This window comes from Crocodylus porosus, unplaced genomic scaffold, assembly GCF_001723895.1.
Source record: "Crocodylus porosus isolate Cpor-Errol unplaced genomic scaffold, CroPor_comp1, whole genome shotgun sequence".
NCBI lineage: Eukaryota > Metazoa > Chordata > Crocodylia > Crocodylidae > Crocodylus > Crocodylus porosus.
The window spans coordinates 103,645-119,148 of NW_017728953.1; the positions used below are offsets into that span (position 1 = coordinate 103,645).

General features: G+C 68.8%; 1 protein-coding gene across 5 annotated transcripts in view; it reads right to left on the bottom strand.

The window, feature by feature from the left end:
* PRPF40B (pre-mRNA processing factor 40 homolog B) overlaps positions 1-15,198 on the bottom strand; it is a 31,178-nt gene extending 15,980 nt beyond the window's left edge. Inside the window, exons 1-26 of one of the 5 annotated variants that reach the window (XR_002104935.1) lie at positions 15,114-15,198; positions 14,399-14,542; positions 14,018-14,098; positions 13,629-13,656; positions 13,336-13,361; positions 12,761-12,838; positions 12,362-12,472; positions 12,157-12,277; positions 12,040-12,067; positions 11,765-11,929; positions 11,452-11,566; positions 11,305-11,369; positions 10,837-11,001; positions 10,377-10,485; positions 9,449-9,599; positions 8,973-9,184; positions 8,366-8,480; positions 8,094-8,185; positions 7,740-7,856; positions 7,423-7,560; positions 7,087-7,182; positions 6,550-6,630; positions 6,178-6,334; positions 5,883-5,944; positions 5,629-5,766; positions 5,241-5,551 (exon numbers count right to left, since the gene is read on the bottom strand). Coding sequence is in view for 4 of the 5 variants with exons in the window: in XM_019556454.1 (XP_019411999.1) it covers positions 5,459-5,551; positions 5,629-5,766; positions 5,883-5,944; positions 6,178-6,334; positions 6,550-6,630; positions 7,087-7,182; positions 7,423-7,560; positions 7,740-7,856; positions 8,094-8,185; positions 8,366-8,480; positions 8,973-9,184; positions 9,449-9,599; positions 10,377-10,485; positions 10,837-11,001; positions 11,305-11,369; positions 11,452-11,566; positions 11,765-11,929; positions 12,040-12,067; positions 12,157-12,277; positions 12,362-12,472; positions 12,761-12,838; positions 13,336-13,361; positions 13,629-13,656; positions 14,018-14,098; positions 14,399-14,542; positions 15,114-15,131 (2,706 nt within the window). In the remaining variant the exon portion in view is untranslated. Of the gene's footprint in view, positions 1-4,257; positions 4,263-4,826; positions 5,552-5,628; positions 5,767-5,882; positions 5,945-6,177; positions 6,335-6,549; positions 6,631-7,086; positions 7,183-7,422; positions 7,561-7,739; positions 7,857-8,093; positions 8,186-8,365; positions 8,481-8,972; positions 9,185-9,448; positions 9,600-10,376; positions 10,486-10,836; positions 11,002-11,304; positions 11,370-11,451; positions 11,567-11,764; positions 11,930-12,039; positions 12,068-12,156; positions 12,278-12,361; positions 12,473-12,760; positions 12,839-13,335; positions 13,362-13,628; positions 13,657-14,017; positions 14,099-14,398; positions 14,543-15,113 lie in introns of those variants that run through there. The other 4 variants (XM_019556455.1, XM_019556456.1, XM_019556454.1 and 1 more) reach the window with 4 other exon arrangements.
* Positions 15,199-15,504: the final 306 nt, after the last annotated feature.

Genomic DNA, 15,504 nt, shown 5'->3' on the forward strand with positions numbered 1-15,504 from the left:
TCTCTGCTCTGCAGGAAAGTGCCCGCCGGCCCCACCGCTGCCTGGCGCCTTGCCCTCCATCGCCCTCACCGTCGGGTTGTCCGGTACGGAGACCACCCCCACGGCCTGGCACGCCGGGGGCGGGCAGGTCTCCCCAGGGTCTGGGTGGAGAGGTGGCGGGGGTCCGGGCGCTGCACGGGCGGGGAGGAAGGCGGAGGTGGGGGGCTGCCCCGGGGCTGACACCAGTGCCGTACCCCCCCGGCAGCCATCCGGATCAAGAAGCCGATCAAGACCAAGTTCCGGCTGCCCGTTTTCAACTGGACGGCGCTGAAGCCCAACCAGATCAGCGGCACCGTCTTCAGCGAGCTGGACGACGAGCGCGTCCTGGAGGTGAGACGGGGGGGTCCCGGCCGCGCCAGCCCGTCCCGGCTGGGAGTGACCCCCGCCCCTTCCCCCCAAACGCAGGACCTGGACCTGGAGCGGTTTGAGGAGCTCTTCAAGACGAAGGCGCAGGGCCCCGCGCTGGACGTGCTCTGCGCCAAGGGCAAGGCCGCGCATCGGGCAGCCGCCAAGGTGACCTTGCTGGAGGCCAACCGGGCCAAGAACCTGGCCATCACCCTGCGCAAGGCGGGGCGCAGCGCCGAGGAGATCTGCCGAGCCATCCTCACGTACGCGCGGGGCAGGGCTGGGGGGCAGCCAGCTCCCAGGGGACCCTTGGCGGCCCCCTCGGCAGAGCACGGGGCCCGGGGGGGGGGCTGGGGGCGCGCGAGCAGCACCCGGTGACGCCGTCGGGGCGCAGGTTCGACCTGCAGGCGCTGCCGGTGGACCTGGTGGAGTGCCTGCTGCGCTTCCTGCCCACCGAGGCAGAGGCCAAGCTGCTGCGGCAGTACGAGCGGGAGCGCAAGGCGCTGGACGAGCTGGCGGATGAGGACCGCTTCATGCTGCACTTCAGCAAGGTGGAGCGGCTGCCCCAGCGCATGGCCGCCATGGCCTTCCTGGGCAATTTCACCGACAGCCTCCAGATGCTCACGCCGGTGCGTGTCCCCAGTGCCCCCAGCTCCTGCCCCGGGCACGCCCACGCCTGGCCCCAGTTCCTGTCCTTCCACACGCACCCCCCTACCTGCCCCCAGTGCCCCAGCTCCCCTTCTACCACGGGCACCCCCATGCCTGCCCCAGTTCCTGCCCTGGGCACCCCTATACCCGACTCCAGCTTCCATCGTACCATGAACACCCCAAACCCGCCCCCAGAACCCCAGGCCCTGCCCCGGGCACCCCAGGACCCACCCTGCTCCCCGGTGCATCCCTGCCTGTGCCCGGAGTGGAGAGCGCAGGCCAGGCTCCCCCTCTCCCCCTGTCACTCGCAGGGCTGTGCCGGGGAATGACTTGGAGCCCGTCCTCCTCGCTGGGCTCCTGGCGGGCGGCTGGAGCGGGGCCGGCCAGGTGCTCTGGTGCTGGCCCCGTCTGCCCCCCGCAGAGGGTGGGGGCTGTGGGTCGCCAGCGGGCTCCGGCTACAGCGATGCTGATGACCTCTGCTCTGCCCCTCCAGCAACTCAACGCCATCATCGCCGCCTCTGCCTCGGTGAAGTCCTCGCAGAAGCTGAAGCAGATGCTGGAGGTGGGGTGTTGGGCCCCGTGCTTGGGACACAGCCATTGCGCCCCCCTGCCGTGCAAGCTGGGCTGCAGGGAAGGCCCCGGGGGGGCGGGGGGGCCACCGGCTGGGTAGCAGCCAGCAGAGCTGTGACAGGGAGGATGGAGACAAGCCTTTCTCCATTGCCACATGGGAGGGGACTGGGAATAACGGGCTCAAGCTGCAGCAGGGGAAACTGAGGCTGGAGATGAGAGACTTTGAGGGGGTCGGGCACTGGGCACCTGGAGGCATGGCCTCTCCATGCCCGATGGGGTGGGATGTTTGAAGTGGGGCCAGACCCCGTCTCCTGTGAGCCGGGGGGGGCAGGACCCCTCTGCCTCCCCTGACCTGCGCTTGCCTTGCAGATCATCCTGGCGCTGGGGAACTACATGAACAGCAGCAAGCGCGGCGCCGTCTATGGCTTCAAGCTGCAGAGCCTGGACCTGGTGAGCAGCTTCTGCCCCCCTCACACGTGGCAGGGCCCTTGCATGATTGTGGCCCATGCACACGGGCGTGCACCTCCACACCTGGGTGGGTCCAGGTGCATCTCGTAGGCCGGCATCCTGCAGCCAGGTGTGCTGGGGCCGGCGGCCATGCACGTGGACCCATGCGCCACCCCCCTTCTCTCGCCCACCTCAGCTGCTGGACACTAAGTCAACGGACCGGAAGATGACGCTGCTGCACTTCATCGCACTGACCGTGAGGGAGAAGTACCCCGACCTGGCCACCTTCTGGCAGGAGCTGCACTTCGTGGAGAAGGCGGCCGCAGGTGCGCCCGCCCCTGCCCCTGCCCCTGCCCCTGGCCTGCCCCGAGGTTTCCCTGCGTGCCCTTTTCCTGGCAGGGACGGGGAGCAGCCTGCCCTGGGGAGAGGCTGGGGCACTGACGCACGCGCCCCCGCTCCCCGCAGTGTCCCTGGAGAACGTGCTGCTGGATGTGAAGGAGCTGGGCCGCGGCATGGAGCTGATCCGGCGCGAGTGCAGCCTGCACGAGAGCGCCGTCCTGCGCGGCTTCCTCGGCGCCAGCGAGGGCCGGCTGGAGCAGCTGCAGCGCGACTCCCGCACGGCTGAGGTGGGCCCCAGGGAACCGGGGGTGCGGGGGTCTCCGTTCGCAGGGGCGCCCGGTGGGCTGGATTGCACACACCCGTGCTAGCCCTCACCCTGGGACTGGTCCGCAGGACGCCTATAACATGGTAGTGCGCTACTTCGGCGAGAGCCCCAAGACGATGCCCCCGTCCGTCTTCTTCCCCATCTTCGTGCGCTTCATCCGGTCCTACAAGGTGAGTGGGGCCGCGGGCCGCGAGCGCTGGGCTGGGCGCTGCGCCGGCCCCTTCCTGCCATTGTTGCGACGGGAAGCGCACGACGAGCTCAGCTCCCGGCCCCTCCCTGCGAGGCCTGCAGCCCCCCGTTCCCCGCGGTCGTCCCGGGCCGGGGCCCAGGTCTGTGCCTCTGTCAGCTCCGGTCCATCCCCCCCGCCATGTGCCACCAGGATGCGGAGCAGGAGAACGAGCTGCGGAAGAAGCAGGAGGAGGTGATGCGGGAGAAGATGCTGGCGCAGGAGGCCAAGAAGCTCGAGAAGGTGTTGGGGGGGTCCTGTCCCGGGCGTTGGGGGGCCCCTGCTCACTGCCAGCTCCTGGCACCCAGGGTGTGGGAGGGATGGTGGGGGACAGCCCCCCCGCCCCGGTGCTGGGGGTGGCGGGGACACGCGCGTCTCGTCCCGGTCCCAATCCTGATCCCGGCTCCGTCCGGCTGCAGCACAACAAGTGGCAGCAGCAGGAGCTGATCGCGGAGCTGCGCCGGCGCCAGGCCAAGGAGCATCGTCCCGTCTACGAGGGCAAGGACGGTGCCATCGAGGACATCATCACGGGTAGGTCCTGCCCCCCCCGCCCCCCCGGGGTCCAGCCCGGCCCAGGGATGGGGGCTGCCCAGGAAGGTCCCACGCCCGTGGCCCCAGGCACCGCCAGCCAGCGCCCTGCTCCCTCGGCTCCCCACCCCGAGGTGCCTGACCTGCGTCTCTGCCCCCCGCCCCCAGCGCTGAAGAGCGTCCCCTTCACGGCCCGCACCGCCAAGCGGGGCTCGCGCTTCTTCTGCGACCCGGCCCACCACGACGAGTCTAACTGTTAGCCCCCGGCCCCCAGGTACCAGCCTCGCCGCCTGCATGCCCCCCCCTCGCCCTGCATGCCCCCCTGCCCCGGCATGGAGCCTCCTGCATGCCCCCTCCCGCCGGACGCGTGACGGTAACTGCTGGTCGGCGACTGAAGGGTCTCTGCGCCTGGGCTGGGATGTGGGGGGTGGGCCCCCGGGGGGGGGTGCCAAGCCTGCTCTCCCCCCACCCCCAGGGCCACAGGTGGGAGTTGGGGGGGTGTAGTTGGAGTTTGCCAGGCCTCAGTCCCTGCTGCAGCGGGACGAAGACTCGGGGGGACCTGGGCACAGCCCGTGGCTCCACAGCCAGGCCCCAGGCCTGGGTCCCCCCATGGCTGCTCCCGGGGCCACCGCCGATGGTGTCTGTTTGTCCCATAGCCGTGAGGAGCATCCGCCTCTAGCTCCCGGCTGGGCAAAGGGTAAGGACCTGGACCCAAGCCCCAGGCCCTGCTTCTGCCCCCCCTGGGATGCCTGTGTGCCCAGCATGGGGAGCCCAGGTCCTGGCCCAAGGCATGTGCTGTGCCTCAGTTTCCCCAGAGCTGGGCACCGCACTGGCCCTGCCTCACCCATGCTCTCCCCCCACAGACAGACCTGCTCCTGGACTCTGCAGGGACGTGCCCAGGGGGGCTCTGACTCAGGGCCTGCTTGCGGCCGCCGGACGTGCCTTGCAGCCCCTGAACTGCCTCGTGCCAAGTACCTGCACCAGCGCTGGGCGCCCTACGACCCTGTGCTCCCTGGCCCGGCCCACAATTGCACTTTGATGCTGGGGGGGGGAAGACGGAGCCCCCTTGTCCCGCGCCACGAACCTCATGGGCAGCCCCAGCCGCCCCATCACCTGGGTGCGGGCTGCCGGCTGCAGGGAGGGTGAGTGGGGGGCTGTGGGCCAGGCGCATTGTGCAGCTGGGGGGGTCCAGGAGGGCCCGCTGGACCCAAGTCCCGGCCCCAGGGGACAAACACTACGGGTGAGCGGGGGCAGCCCCAGGGACCAGGCCAGCCCCAGCACCAACACTACGTAACAAGGGACCAAGGCTGCAGTGTTGGCCACGTGGGGGGGTGGGGAGGCTGGGCATGAGGATGAGTGTTTACACCACCTGCCCATCCAGTTCCCCGCTCCTCCGGTCCAGACCCATGTCTCCATCCCCTCCTGTCACCATCAGCTGAAGTTGGGGTGGAGGGGAACTTTTTGTACATGTAAAATATACTGATGGATGTATCTACTCCACGCCTCAACTGTCCTGCGCCAAGCCGGGGGGCATAGACCCTCAGGGGCAAGGGTTGGCTGGGGACAGGTGGCTTTGAGCAACAGCGGGGAACTGGGTCCTGGCCTGCCCCTGTCCCAGGCACAGCTCTGCAGGCCCCAGTGCCATGTGCCCACCCCATGCCGCTAAGCCAAGAACAAGGCAGCACCTCCCCCTTTATAAATATTATTATTTAAAAAAGAAACCCCCAAGTCCCGGAGATGTCTCGGTGTGCCCACAGCAGGGGAAGGAGGGACCCACAGGCCGCGCAGTTGGTGCCATCCTTGGGGGCAGCTTGTTCTCTGTCCGGGAGCCGGCGTGGGCTCGGCTGCGCAGGCAGCGCCGGGAGCCCCGCGGGGCAGCGGGGTCCAGTCCTGGTCAGTGCAACAGCAGGGCCGGGCCAGGGGGAGCCCTGCGGCTCAAGCTCCGGCATAGAGAGGCCCTGCGGGCGGGCAATGCAGCCCCCGGGAGGTGGCTACTGGTGGTCATCCAGCTGCTGCAGCAGCGTCCGGCGCCGCTTCTCCAGCTCGCCTTCGCTGGGCTCACTCTCCGACGTGTCCCAGCCGCTCTGCGGGCAGGGGGCAGGGCTCAGGGCAGGCCCCGGGCTGCGCCCCCGCCCCGGCCTCCGCCCGCACTCACGCTCACCTTCATCCGCCGCAGGCTGCGTTTGGGCGAGCGGCGCCGCAGCTCCACGCGCTCTGGCTCGGGCTCCAGGGCCGGCTCGGGCTCGGGCTCCCGCCGGCCTTTATCCCGCTCCCGCTCGGCCCCGCTCTCAGGGCTGTCCTGTAACACACATGGCGCCATGGGGCACACCGCCAAGGCCCAGGGGCTGGCGTAGCCAGGGGGAGGCTGGGGGCCCTAATGCTGTGCCCCCACCACCCCCTGCTGGTGTCACCTACCGATTTGTGTCTCTTCTTCTTGCTTTTCTTTTTCTGTTTCTTGGACTTCCGGGAGCTGTGATCTGGGGTTAGGGCAAGGGGTCAGCATTGGCCTGACCAAGCAGCCCCCCAACACCCTGCCCTCTTCATGCCAGCACTGCGGGGTGAAGGAGATGGCACCCGGCCAAGCCACACACACGGGCAGGGACGATGGGGCACAGGCCACTGGCTATGTGGGCATAGGCAGCCCCCCCAAATCCCAGCCCCTGGGATACCAGCCAGCCCCCTCGTTACAAGGACCCAGGCCCGCACGGACCTGAGGCAGGCGAGGAGGAGGCGTCGGAGCCCGAGTCCGAGTGGTTCCTCCTCTTGCGTTTGGGCGCACGGTGATGTTGCTCGTCCGGCTCCGAGTCCGAGCCCTGCGGCCGCAGGGGGGGCGACGGCCCCAGCCCCCGTTCCCCCACCGCCCCGCCCTGCAGGGGGCAGCCAGGCCTCAGCTTGGGGGGCTCTGGGGACCCCTCCATTAGCACCTCCCCCCCACAGCCAGGTGGGGGGGAAGGGGGGTCACCAGCCAGGTACCCCCTTGCCATTCCTGGGGTGCAGCACAGGGCCAGGCGGGTCCAAGACAAGGGCTCTGCACCCCAGAACTGCCCCCACGGAGCCCTCCCGGGTGGTGCCCCCCACTCACAGCTGGTGGGCGCTTGCGGTGGTGCTTCTTGCCCTTCTTGTTGTGCTTCTTGGCCTTGGCGTGGGAGTGCTGGCACTCAGTCTGGGGGGGCAGGGGGGCATCATGTTGGTGACACCCCCCAACCTGCCTGTGTAACAGCCTGGACTTGCCAGCATGTGATGAGCACACTCAAGGAAATCCCCCCCAACCAAAAATGGAGATAACCCCCAGCCTCCAAAATTGAAACCCCTCCTGATGCCCCCTCCCCCACACCATGAGGACCAGCCACAGGCAGTTGTGTGGAGTCTCACCCCCAAAATTGTCTGGCTATGGACACTTCCCCCCAGCCCCAAAGAATGGTTCAGACACCTCTGTATACGAGCGCTCCCCTCCTGCCAGCCCCCGGTGTTGGGGGTCAGATACCCTTGCCCACCCAACCCTCAGAGTGAGTGTGTGTGCGTGCATGCACATGTGCGTGCGTATACACCTGCACACTCCCCAGCACAGCCCTCTGGGGCTGTGTACCGCCCCCCCCCGCCGTGGCACTGCGCCGCTCACCTCCAACACCTGGATGAACTCACGGAAGAGGCGTATCCGCTCCGACTCCAGCGTGATCTGCTCAAAGGCCGTGTCGCATACGAAGCGCTCGCGCACCTGCGGGACCCGCAGCTCAGGCAGGAGCAGGGGCAGTACCCCCCCAGCAACCCTCTCCAGCCCCATGCCCACCCCTGCGGTACGGTGCTAATGGGGGCTGGGGCAGCGTGGCCCACTTGGGCCCTTCCTCAGCAGGCACAGGGTGCAGGCTGTCTGCAAACCCAGGCAGCAGTGGCTCCAGGCCGGCACCCAGGGCAAGGGGGCATCCCAGTGGCTGAGCACAGGGGCAGGGGCAGGCACCTCGTCCCACATGGCGCCAGGCTCCAGTGGCGGGGCCGCCTGCTTTAGCATGCTCTTGAAGGCCGCCTCGCGCCGCCGCAGCTTCCGCGCCTCCTCCTTCTCCCGCTCCCGCTCCCGCGCCTCCGCCTTCTCCAGCAGCTGCAGGGCAGGCACCGAAGGGTTAACGCCAGGCCCAATCCAGGGGCCGCAGCCCGTGCTGGGGCCCCTGCGATGCCCCACTGGGCCCCCAGTCAAGGTCAAGGATGCTGGTGCCTGCAGCCTGGGGGTTGGCGGGGGGTCTTGCCCCAGCACCCCATCCCTCGCCATCCCCCACCTACGCTATTGAAGGTGAGCTTGATGTTGCCGGCGTCCAGCGTGGCCGCCCGCTTGTCAAAGCTGATGACGTGTGCAAAGTCCTCAAAGGTCGTGTTCACCTCCACGCTGAAGCCGCGGTCCTGCCGGGCAAGCCCTGCGCGTCAGCCGCGTCCCCCAGCCCCAAGGCCAGTCCTCCGCGGGCGGTGTTTGCTGCCCCCCAGCACCCAAATGCAGCTGCCCCTGGGACAGCAGCCTCATCCCCGGCTGTGGGCAATGGGAGGCAGAGAGCAGCCTGGGGTGCTGGCACAGGGGCGGGAGGGGGGCAGACTGAGCTTGGGGGCCCCCCAGGCCACATGCAGGGGCTACTGAGCCCTCACTTTCAGGATGTCCTTGATGATCTTCTTCTCATCATGGAAACGTGCCTTGAGATCCTCCACGTAGAACTTGAAGAGGTCCAGCGGCGTGGAGCCTGCGAGCGGGGGGAGCCGGCGTCACATGCCCAGCTGGCACGGAGGCCAGGGTCCATCCCGCTGGGCACCCCTCCGCCCCTGCTCCCGGGGCAGTCCTGCGGCACTGTGGCAAGAGAACCCAGGAGTCTGGGCTCCCCATCAGGGTGCAGCCGGGCACTGCCACCCCCCCGCGTCCTCACCGGGCTGCCCCAGCATGTTGGCGAAGCGGGCGTCGGTGCTGAGTGCCGGGTACAGCTCCATCCAGGTAGACATGGAGTGCAGCTGCCCCTTGTCGTGCAGCTCGTCCAGGAAGGCCTGGCAAGAAGCAGCTCGTTATTCTACGATAGAGCGAGAGAGAACCTGGGTATCAGCCCCTCCCGCGGCCACACGCTGCCCCCATGGAGGCTGGGGACCGTGCTGGGGGAAGCAAAGGGGCCGTGGGCATCACGGGGCTGCAGCCATGCCACGCAGCGCGGGCGAGAGCCAGGCACTGGAGGCTCTGAGCCAGGGCAGAGCAGGCCAAGCAATGTCCTGTGCCAGCGCGCAGGGGGCAGGGCCGGCGCCTCCTGGCCAACTGCAGCCACGGAGCATGCAGCAGACAGCGCCCCTTGCTCTGCCAGCCGCCACCAGCCCCCTGGCGGCCGCCGAAGGAACAGGTCCCGACACCCTTGGCCACAGCCCCGAATTCAGAGCAGGGAAGTGGCCAGCTCGCCCATCACGGTGCCAGACCGAGCACCCTGGCACCACCCATCTGGCTGCCTCCCAGGGGGTGCAGGCCCCAGGGCCCCCAGCATGGCCCGGGGCTACCTGGAAGGCCTCGCGATTCTTGCGCTGCTGACGCCTTTCGCGCAGCCGTGTCTTCTCCTTCTCCTCCTCCTCCTCCCGCTCCAGTGTGCGGATGTGCTCCTCGAAGCAGATCAGTGCATCCTCCTTGTCCATGTCTGCAAGAGGCCCCGGGGTCAGGGGGCAGGGGCCGCGCTGGCGTGGTGTCCCGGGGCGGGTGCTGAGTGACTGCAGGGCTGGGGGAGGCATGGGGACACCTGGGTTCTCTCCCATGCTCCAGGAGGGCGGCGGGGGGGGGGGATAAGGGTGGGAGCACGGGGGAGCTACAAGGCAGAGATTGTCTCCCAGCTCTGGGAGAGGCACAGGGGCCTGAAGGGTTAAGCCAGGACGCCTGGGTTTTGTCCCCTGGCTGCGGGCGCAGGAAAGGGCAGGCACAGCATGGTGTGGTGTGGCAGCACCCCCGCAGTGGGGGGCACGGGCCGGGCTGGGGCGGCCCTCACTCTGCAAGTCCTCGTCCTCTGCGAAGGTGGGATTGTCCATCAGGTACTGCTGGGCCTCGGACCAGGTGGTCTGGAAGCTGACATTGCTCATGCTATCCAGGATGTTCTTCAGCGCCTGGATGTTGCGCTTGCGCAGCTGCTTGGCGTGTTCCTGCGCAGGAGACAGGACGCATCAGACGCCCTCGCGCATGGCCGCCCTGCCCGGCATGCTACGGGCCCTACCCAGCTCCTCTCCATCCACCACTGGTCTGGTTGGGGCCACTCTCCAGCCCAGGCCATGAGTCCCAGGTCTGCCCCCCCACCGAGCTGCATTAGCACCAGGAGTTGTGGGTCCAACCCCCAAGGGGGCTGGAGACGAGACCCCTGCGCCATGCTGGATGCCCTAGAAACACGTATACACGCCAGGTGTGGAGCAGGCGCCCACGGCAGCAAAATGTTTCCTTGTTACATGGAAAGGGACCATGTGAGGGGCAGGTGGTGCCGGCCCGCTCAACCAGGACCCTGCTGCCCTGCTGGGGTGGCAGGGGGAGGCCCAAGCCCCAGGCTGTGTCCCTGGTAGGTGTGTTCCAGCTGCGTTGCGGCTCACCGACACTGCTCTGCAGTGCAGACCCCAGCCCAGCCCTGGGTGGCCACTCCCAGCCTCACAGCTCTGAACCCCAGAGTAGCTCCTATGCTGCAACCTGGCGCTGGGCGCTCGAGCCCCCTCTGCCACCTGGTACAGGGCACCATTGCTGCTCTGTGGCCCTGGAGCCCATCGGTGTGCCCGATGAGGACTCGTACTGCCCGATCCTTGTCACCGATCCTCCAGGCCATGTGTGAGCTGCCAGCAGCGCCGGCCCCAGCACGATCCAGCCAGCAACAAGCAGCCCTGCTCTCCTGGCCCAAGCGCTCCCACCTGTGGCCACAGGTGCATGGGCCCCACCCCTACCTTCTCCTTCTTGGCCAGGAAGAAGAGGACGTCATCGTAGATCTCCTTGCGGTCACGCTCTGGGACCACAGCCCAGACCTCCAGCTCCCCAAACATCTGCTCAGCTTTCCTGCGGGCGGGAGGAGGGACGGGACACGACACACGGACCGGGAGGGTTATGGCACGGGCTCCTCAGGGCACAGCAGTGCTTCCCAGCCCGTGTCTGGTCAATGCAGGAGGGGCACGGCTGGGCACTGGGCCCCCCCCACCTGCGCATGGGGGAGGCCAACAGATGCAGCACAGCAGCCCCTATCTTCTGGGACCCCCCTCCCAGCCCGAGCCATGCATCAGCCCCACAGAGCCATCCTAGTTCCCCCAGCCCTGGGCAGCATGCAGGCCATGACACGCCTTGCTCCAGCATCGCCCCCACAAACCCTGGCCCCGGAGGCGGACGCGGCACCCGAGCTGTGCTGCCCCCCACCTGTAGCGGGTGGTGGAGCTCATGCGCTCGTGCTGCTCCAGGAACCGCTGCAGTTCCTCCCGGGCCTCCTTGGCCCGGAGCCGCGCCTCCTCCTTCTCCTCCTTCTCGCGTTGGGCCTTGTAGGCGTTGAAGGCCTGCTTCTTCTCGCTCAGCTTGGGCAGGGCGCTGGGCACAGAGCAGACGGGCGGGCTGGAGGAGCGGCCCCATTGCCAGCCTCCGGGAAGGGGCTGGCGCCGACGGGCCGGGGCCAGCCAGCTCCAGCAACGGGCAGAGAGAGGAGACGCTGCAGAGAACAGGGCAGGGGCGCTGGCTGCTGGGGGGAGCGGCACCGGGCTCCGCCAGCCCCAGCCTGGCCCAGCAGGGGGCACCGGCCGCAGGGGGGGGCAGCGCCCGGCATCCCCCCACTGGGGGTGCCACGCTCCGGATCGGGGGCCAGGGCTGGCACACGGGGGCTGGGTGGGCACCTACCTGTACCGCGGGTCGTTGATGATCATTTTCATGGCCTGCTCCCATGACGCATTGGAAGCGACGCCCTGCAATAGAGCCACGGGTCAGTGGCACTGGCCCCCATGGCCACAGGCCCCCACGGCCATGGCCCCCCACGGCTCCGGGTACCTTGTCCTTCAGCAGGTCCTTGAACGCCTGCTTGGCCTCCTCCTTGGTGCTCCAGCTGCCGGCACTCAGCATCGTGTCCCCACGCTCATCCTCCTCCCGCCGGCTGGGGTCGGCACTGGCCAGGAACAAGAACAGGTGTCGGGCGCAGGGCTGTGGGGGCCCGGGCAGCCCCCAGGCTCGGCGGAGCTGGAGGGAAGAAGCCACCCTGATCCCCAGGGCAGGCGGGACCCAGGCTGGATGGGGGGGCAGCTCAGGCTGCCCCAGCTGCCAGTGGCCCCATGGCAGGTGCTCAGGCTCCTCCATGCCCCCCCACCTGCCAGCCACGTCCTCCTGCAGTGGCATGACCTCCTCTGGGGTTTCGGCGACAGCCCCTAGTGCCAACGGCTCCTGTTCATCTACGGCCGTGGCCTCCGTGTCTGTGGTGGCAGCTGAGGACAGGGACGGGCTGGAGGTGGCAGACGGTGTCTCCTGCTGCTTCCTGGAGGGGGGGATGAGGGCACCGAGGTGATGGGGCAGTCGCTGCAGCAGGCCCTGAGCTCACACCCCTGCCCTGTGGCACCCTCCCCTGCCCCCGCGCCAGCCACTCACCCGGCCTCCTCCTCCTCTTTGATCAAGGCTGCAAAACAAGATGCCACCTGTTACGCTGATGCCCACGGCTGCCCCCATGCCCGAGAGCCCAGCTCCCCCCCCAGCGCGGCCCCATACCCTCCAGCTCATCCAGGTCCCGGGGCTTGGTCCAGCGCGACTCCTTGCTCTGGGCATTGTAGTAATAGGACTTGCCTGTGTCCGACTTGTACTCGCGCCAGGGGCACTGGGACAGCAGCAGCTGCAGGAGCAGGCGTGAGCTGGGGACCTGCTCTGCAGGGAGACGTGGGGCTGCCCCCCGGGCCCTGCTCCCTGCGGCCCCTACCTCTGCCTTGGACTTGAGCTCGTCCGGCTTCTCCCAGGTGGACTGCTTGGAGTCGCAGTTGTAGTAGTAGATGCGCCCGTCAGGGGCCTTATGCTCGGTCCAGGGAGGCTTCTGGGCCGAGGCGAGGAGTCAGCACCACCCAGCCTGGCCCCTGCGCGGCACCCTGCCCACCGCGGCAACGGACCCAATCCTGATCCCAACCACGGCGATAGGCCCAGATCCTGCTGCCACACCCAGTCAAGGGGTCCTGAGCTCCATCCGCTGGAGCCCTTCCAGCAGGATCAGACACAGCTGCTCCCTCATTTTTTTTACCCCAAAGGGTTCATTTGGGCCCCGATGGGACCCCTCAGCTGTACGGGGCCCCCACACTGCCCCCAGGGTGCTCCTGCTCCCACCTACCTTGCGGGACAGGTCGCGGGCCGGAGAACTGCTGCCCGCCACGCTCTGCTGCACCGCAGCCACCAAGGGGTTCAGGAGCTGCCGGCGCCGGAGCCCAGTCAGCCCCGAATCGCCCCAGCCTGGCCGCTGCCCCTGACCCAGCCCCCCACCTCTCAGCCCTGCTAATGCCCCTGACCTGGACCCTAGTCCCCTCCCCGGCCCTATTAATGCCCCCAACCAGCCGGTGCCCCCAATCTGGACCTCAGCTCCACTAATGCCCCTGACCCAGACCTCAGCTCGGCCAGTGTCCCATACTCCCGCCCAGCCCTGCTAATGCCCCTGACCCGGACCCCAGCACCCACCCCCCATTCCAGCTAATGCCCCCAACGCAGACCCCAGCCCACCTGGTGCCCCCAACCGAGACTCCAGCCCTGCTCAGCCCTGCTAATACCCTTGACCTAGACCCCAGCCCAGCCAGTGCCCCTGACCTGGACCCACCCTGACCTGGACCCCAGCCCTGGGCCTTCTGCCCCCTCCCAGACCTGCAGCCCCCCAGGATCGCAGGGGATGGAGTGGGGCGGGGGGCCGCAACTCACCGTGGGCGCCGGCTGGGCTGGAGGGGCTGGAAAGCAAGAGCTGGAGGTGACTGGGGTGTATGGCACGAAGCCAGGGCAGGCGCTGAGCCCCAGCACTGCAACCTCAGCACCGGGCCAGGGTGGAACCAGGGGCCACAATGCCTCGTCTCCCTCCCTGCCATGGTCCCCCCTACCTACAGCAGGCTGCTGCCCCGCCGCCCCTTGTGGGGTGCCCCCCATCTCCCTGCCTCGGGTCCACTGCCACCCCTGCACCAGCTCTCCCCCCCAGCCTCTGTGCCGCCCCAGGTACTCACCCCCGAGGGGCTCTGTCCCTGGAGCCGCCTGCCAAAAGAGAAATGGGGCCGTGACCCAAGGAGGAGGCGGCTGGGACCCAGCCAGGTGGCAAGGCCAGTCCTGACAGTCCCCCCATACCTGAGGCCTGGTGCCAGCTGGGGGAAACCGAGGCACTAGGGTGCAGCTCCCATGTCTCTGCTTTGCCCCACCCAAGACTCACCCCGCTGGAGCCCACTCTCCTGCTGGGGGGGAACCCAGGAGTCCTAGCTCCCAGCCCCCACAAGACCCCACCCTTTGCCGGCGCTGGAGACAGACCCCGAGGTCCTGGCTCAGAGACCTCCTGTGCTGGGATGTGGGGGGCCCCCACCCCATGGCCTCCATGGGGCAAAAGCAGCCCAGGGATGCTCACCGCTCTGGGCACAGGGACGGGGCCAGCGGGCACCCCCGGCATCAGCATCCCCGGCATCAAGGGCGGCACCATGGCGGGCATCTAGGGTGCAGAGTGGGTGAGGGGGGGCCAGCGCAGCCCCAGGGGCACTGGGTGCAGGGCTCTGCCAATGCCTCCCACTGCACCCCCAGCCAACCCCATGGCCAGATACGGGCAAGCCCCCTGGTGCAGGGCCACAGGGGCTGCGGCCTCCGGCCCCCAGAGCTGTGCAGCCCGGCTCCCCCTGCCCCCGCGATCCAGAGCAGAACCCAGGACCTCGGCATTGAGTTTCCTCCCCCTGGCTGCTCTAGTCACTGCCCCACGCTCCCCACAGTGTGGGGGTGCAGGCGCCGGCGGTGTTACCTGTCCCATGGGTGGGGGCGCTGCCATGGGTGGGATCATCGGCGGCATCAGGCCAGGGGGCATGGGGGGTACGGCAGGCGGCCGCGGCCCCAATGGGGGTAGCCCCATCGGGGGAAAAGGAGGTGGCATCCCCGGGGGAGGCATCTAGGAGCAAGAGAGGCCACCTGTCATAGCCAGTAGGCACAGGCTGCACCTGTGCCAGCGTGTAGCCCCTGTGCAAAGCCCCCGTGCTCTGGGCAGGCTCCAGTGCGAGGCATGACAAGCATGGGTGCAGCTCACCCAGGCTTCAGGTAGGATCTGCTGCACCGCGGCCACCGCATGTGCCTACATGGGGCTGGTGCCGCTGCATCGCATTTGCACGGGAGGCTGGTGTCACTGCGCCGCGTTCGCACGGGGTGGTGGGGCTGGTGTCACTGCACCGCATTCATGTTGGGGGCTGGTGTCACTACGCCGCATTTGCACAGGAGGTTGGCACCACCGCACCACACTCGCACGGGGGTTCAGCACCACCACACCACATTCGCACGGGGGTTCGGCGCCACCACGCCGCATTCGCGCGGGGGGCTGGCACTACCCCACAGGCCCGCACAAGGGCTCTGCCCCTGCGGCTGGAAGGCAGCCGAGGCTCCTGCGTGCATCCCAGCGCCAGCCTGGGGCTCCGGGGGTGCGCAGGGCAGGGTCCCAGCGGTGCAGCCGTGGAGCACAAGTGACTTACGAAGGGCGGCGGCATCATGGGGGGGGCGCTGGGGAACGGGGCCGGCTGCCCCGAGGGGCCGCTGCCGGATTCGGGAGCCGACTGCCAACAGCACAGAGAGAAAACCAGTGAGGGGGCGGGGTGGGGCAAGCTGGACCCCTGGGTCCCCTCCTGCCCCCGGCCGGACAGGCTGGCAGCGGGCGCAGCCCCCACGGCCTGGGCTGGCAGCACCGGCCCGGGGGGCCGCGGGGAACACGCTGCCGCTTGCTGGAGCCCGGCCCGGAGGGCCCTTGGGGGGCAGGTGTGAGGGGGCAGTGGAGCACGGCCCCCCCGCCGCACGGCCAGCCCCGTGCCACTGCGCACGACCGAGCGCGGCGCCCCCGCCACCGCATGGCGCTGTGCAACCCCGCCC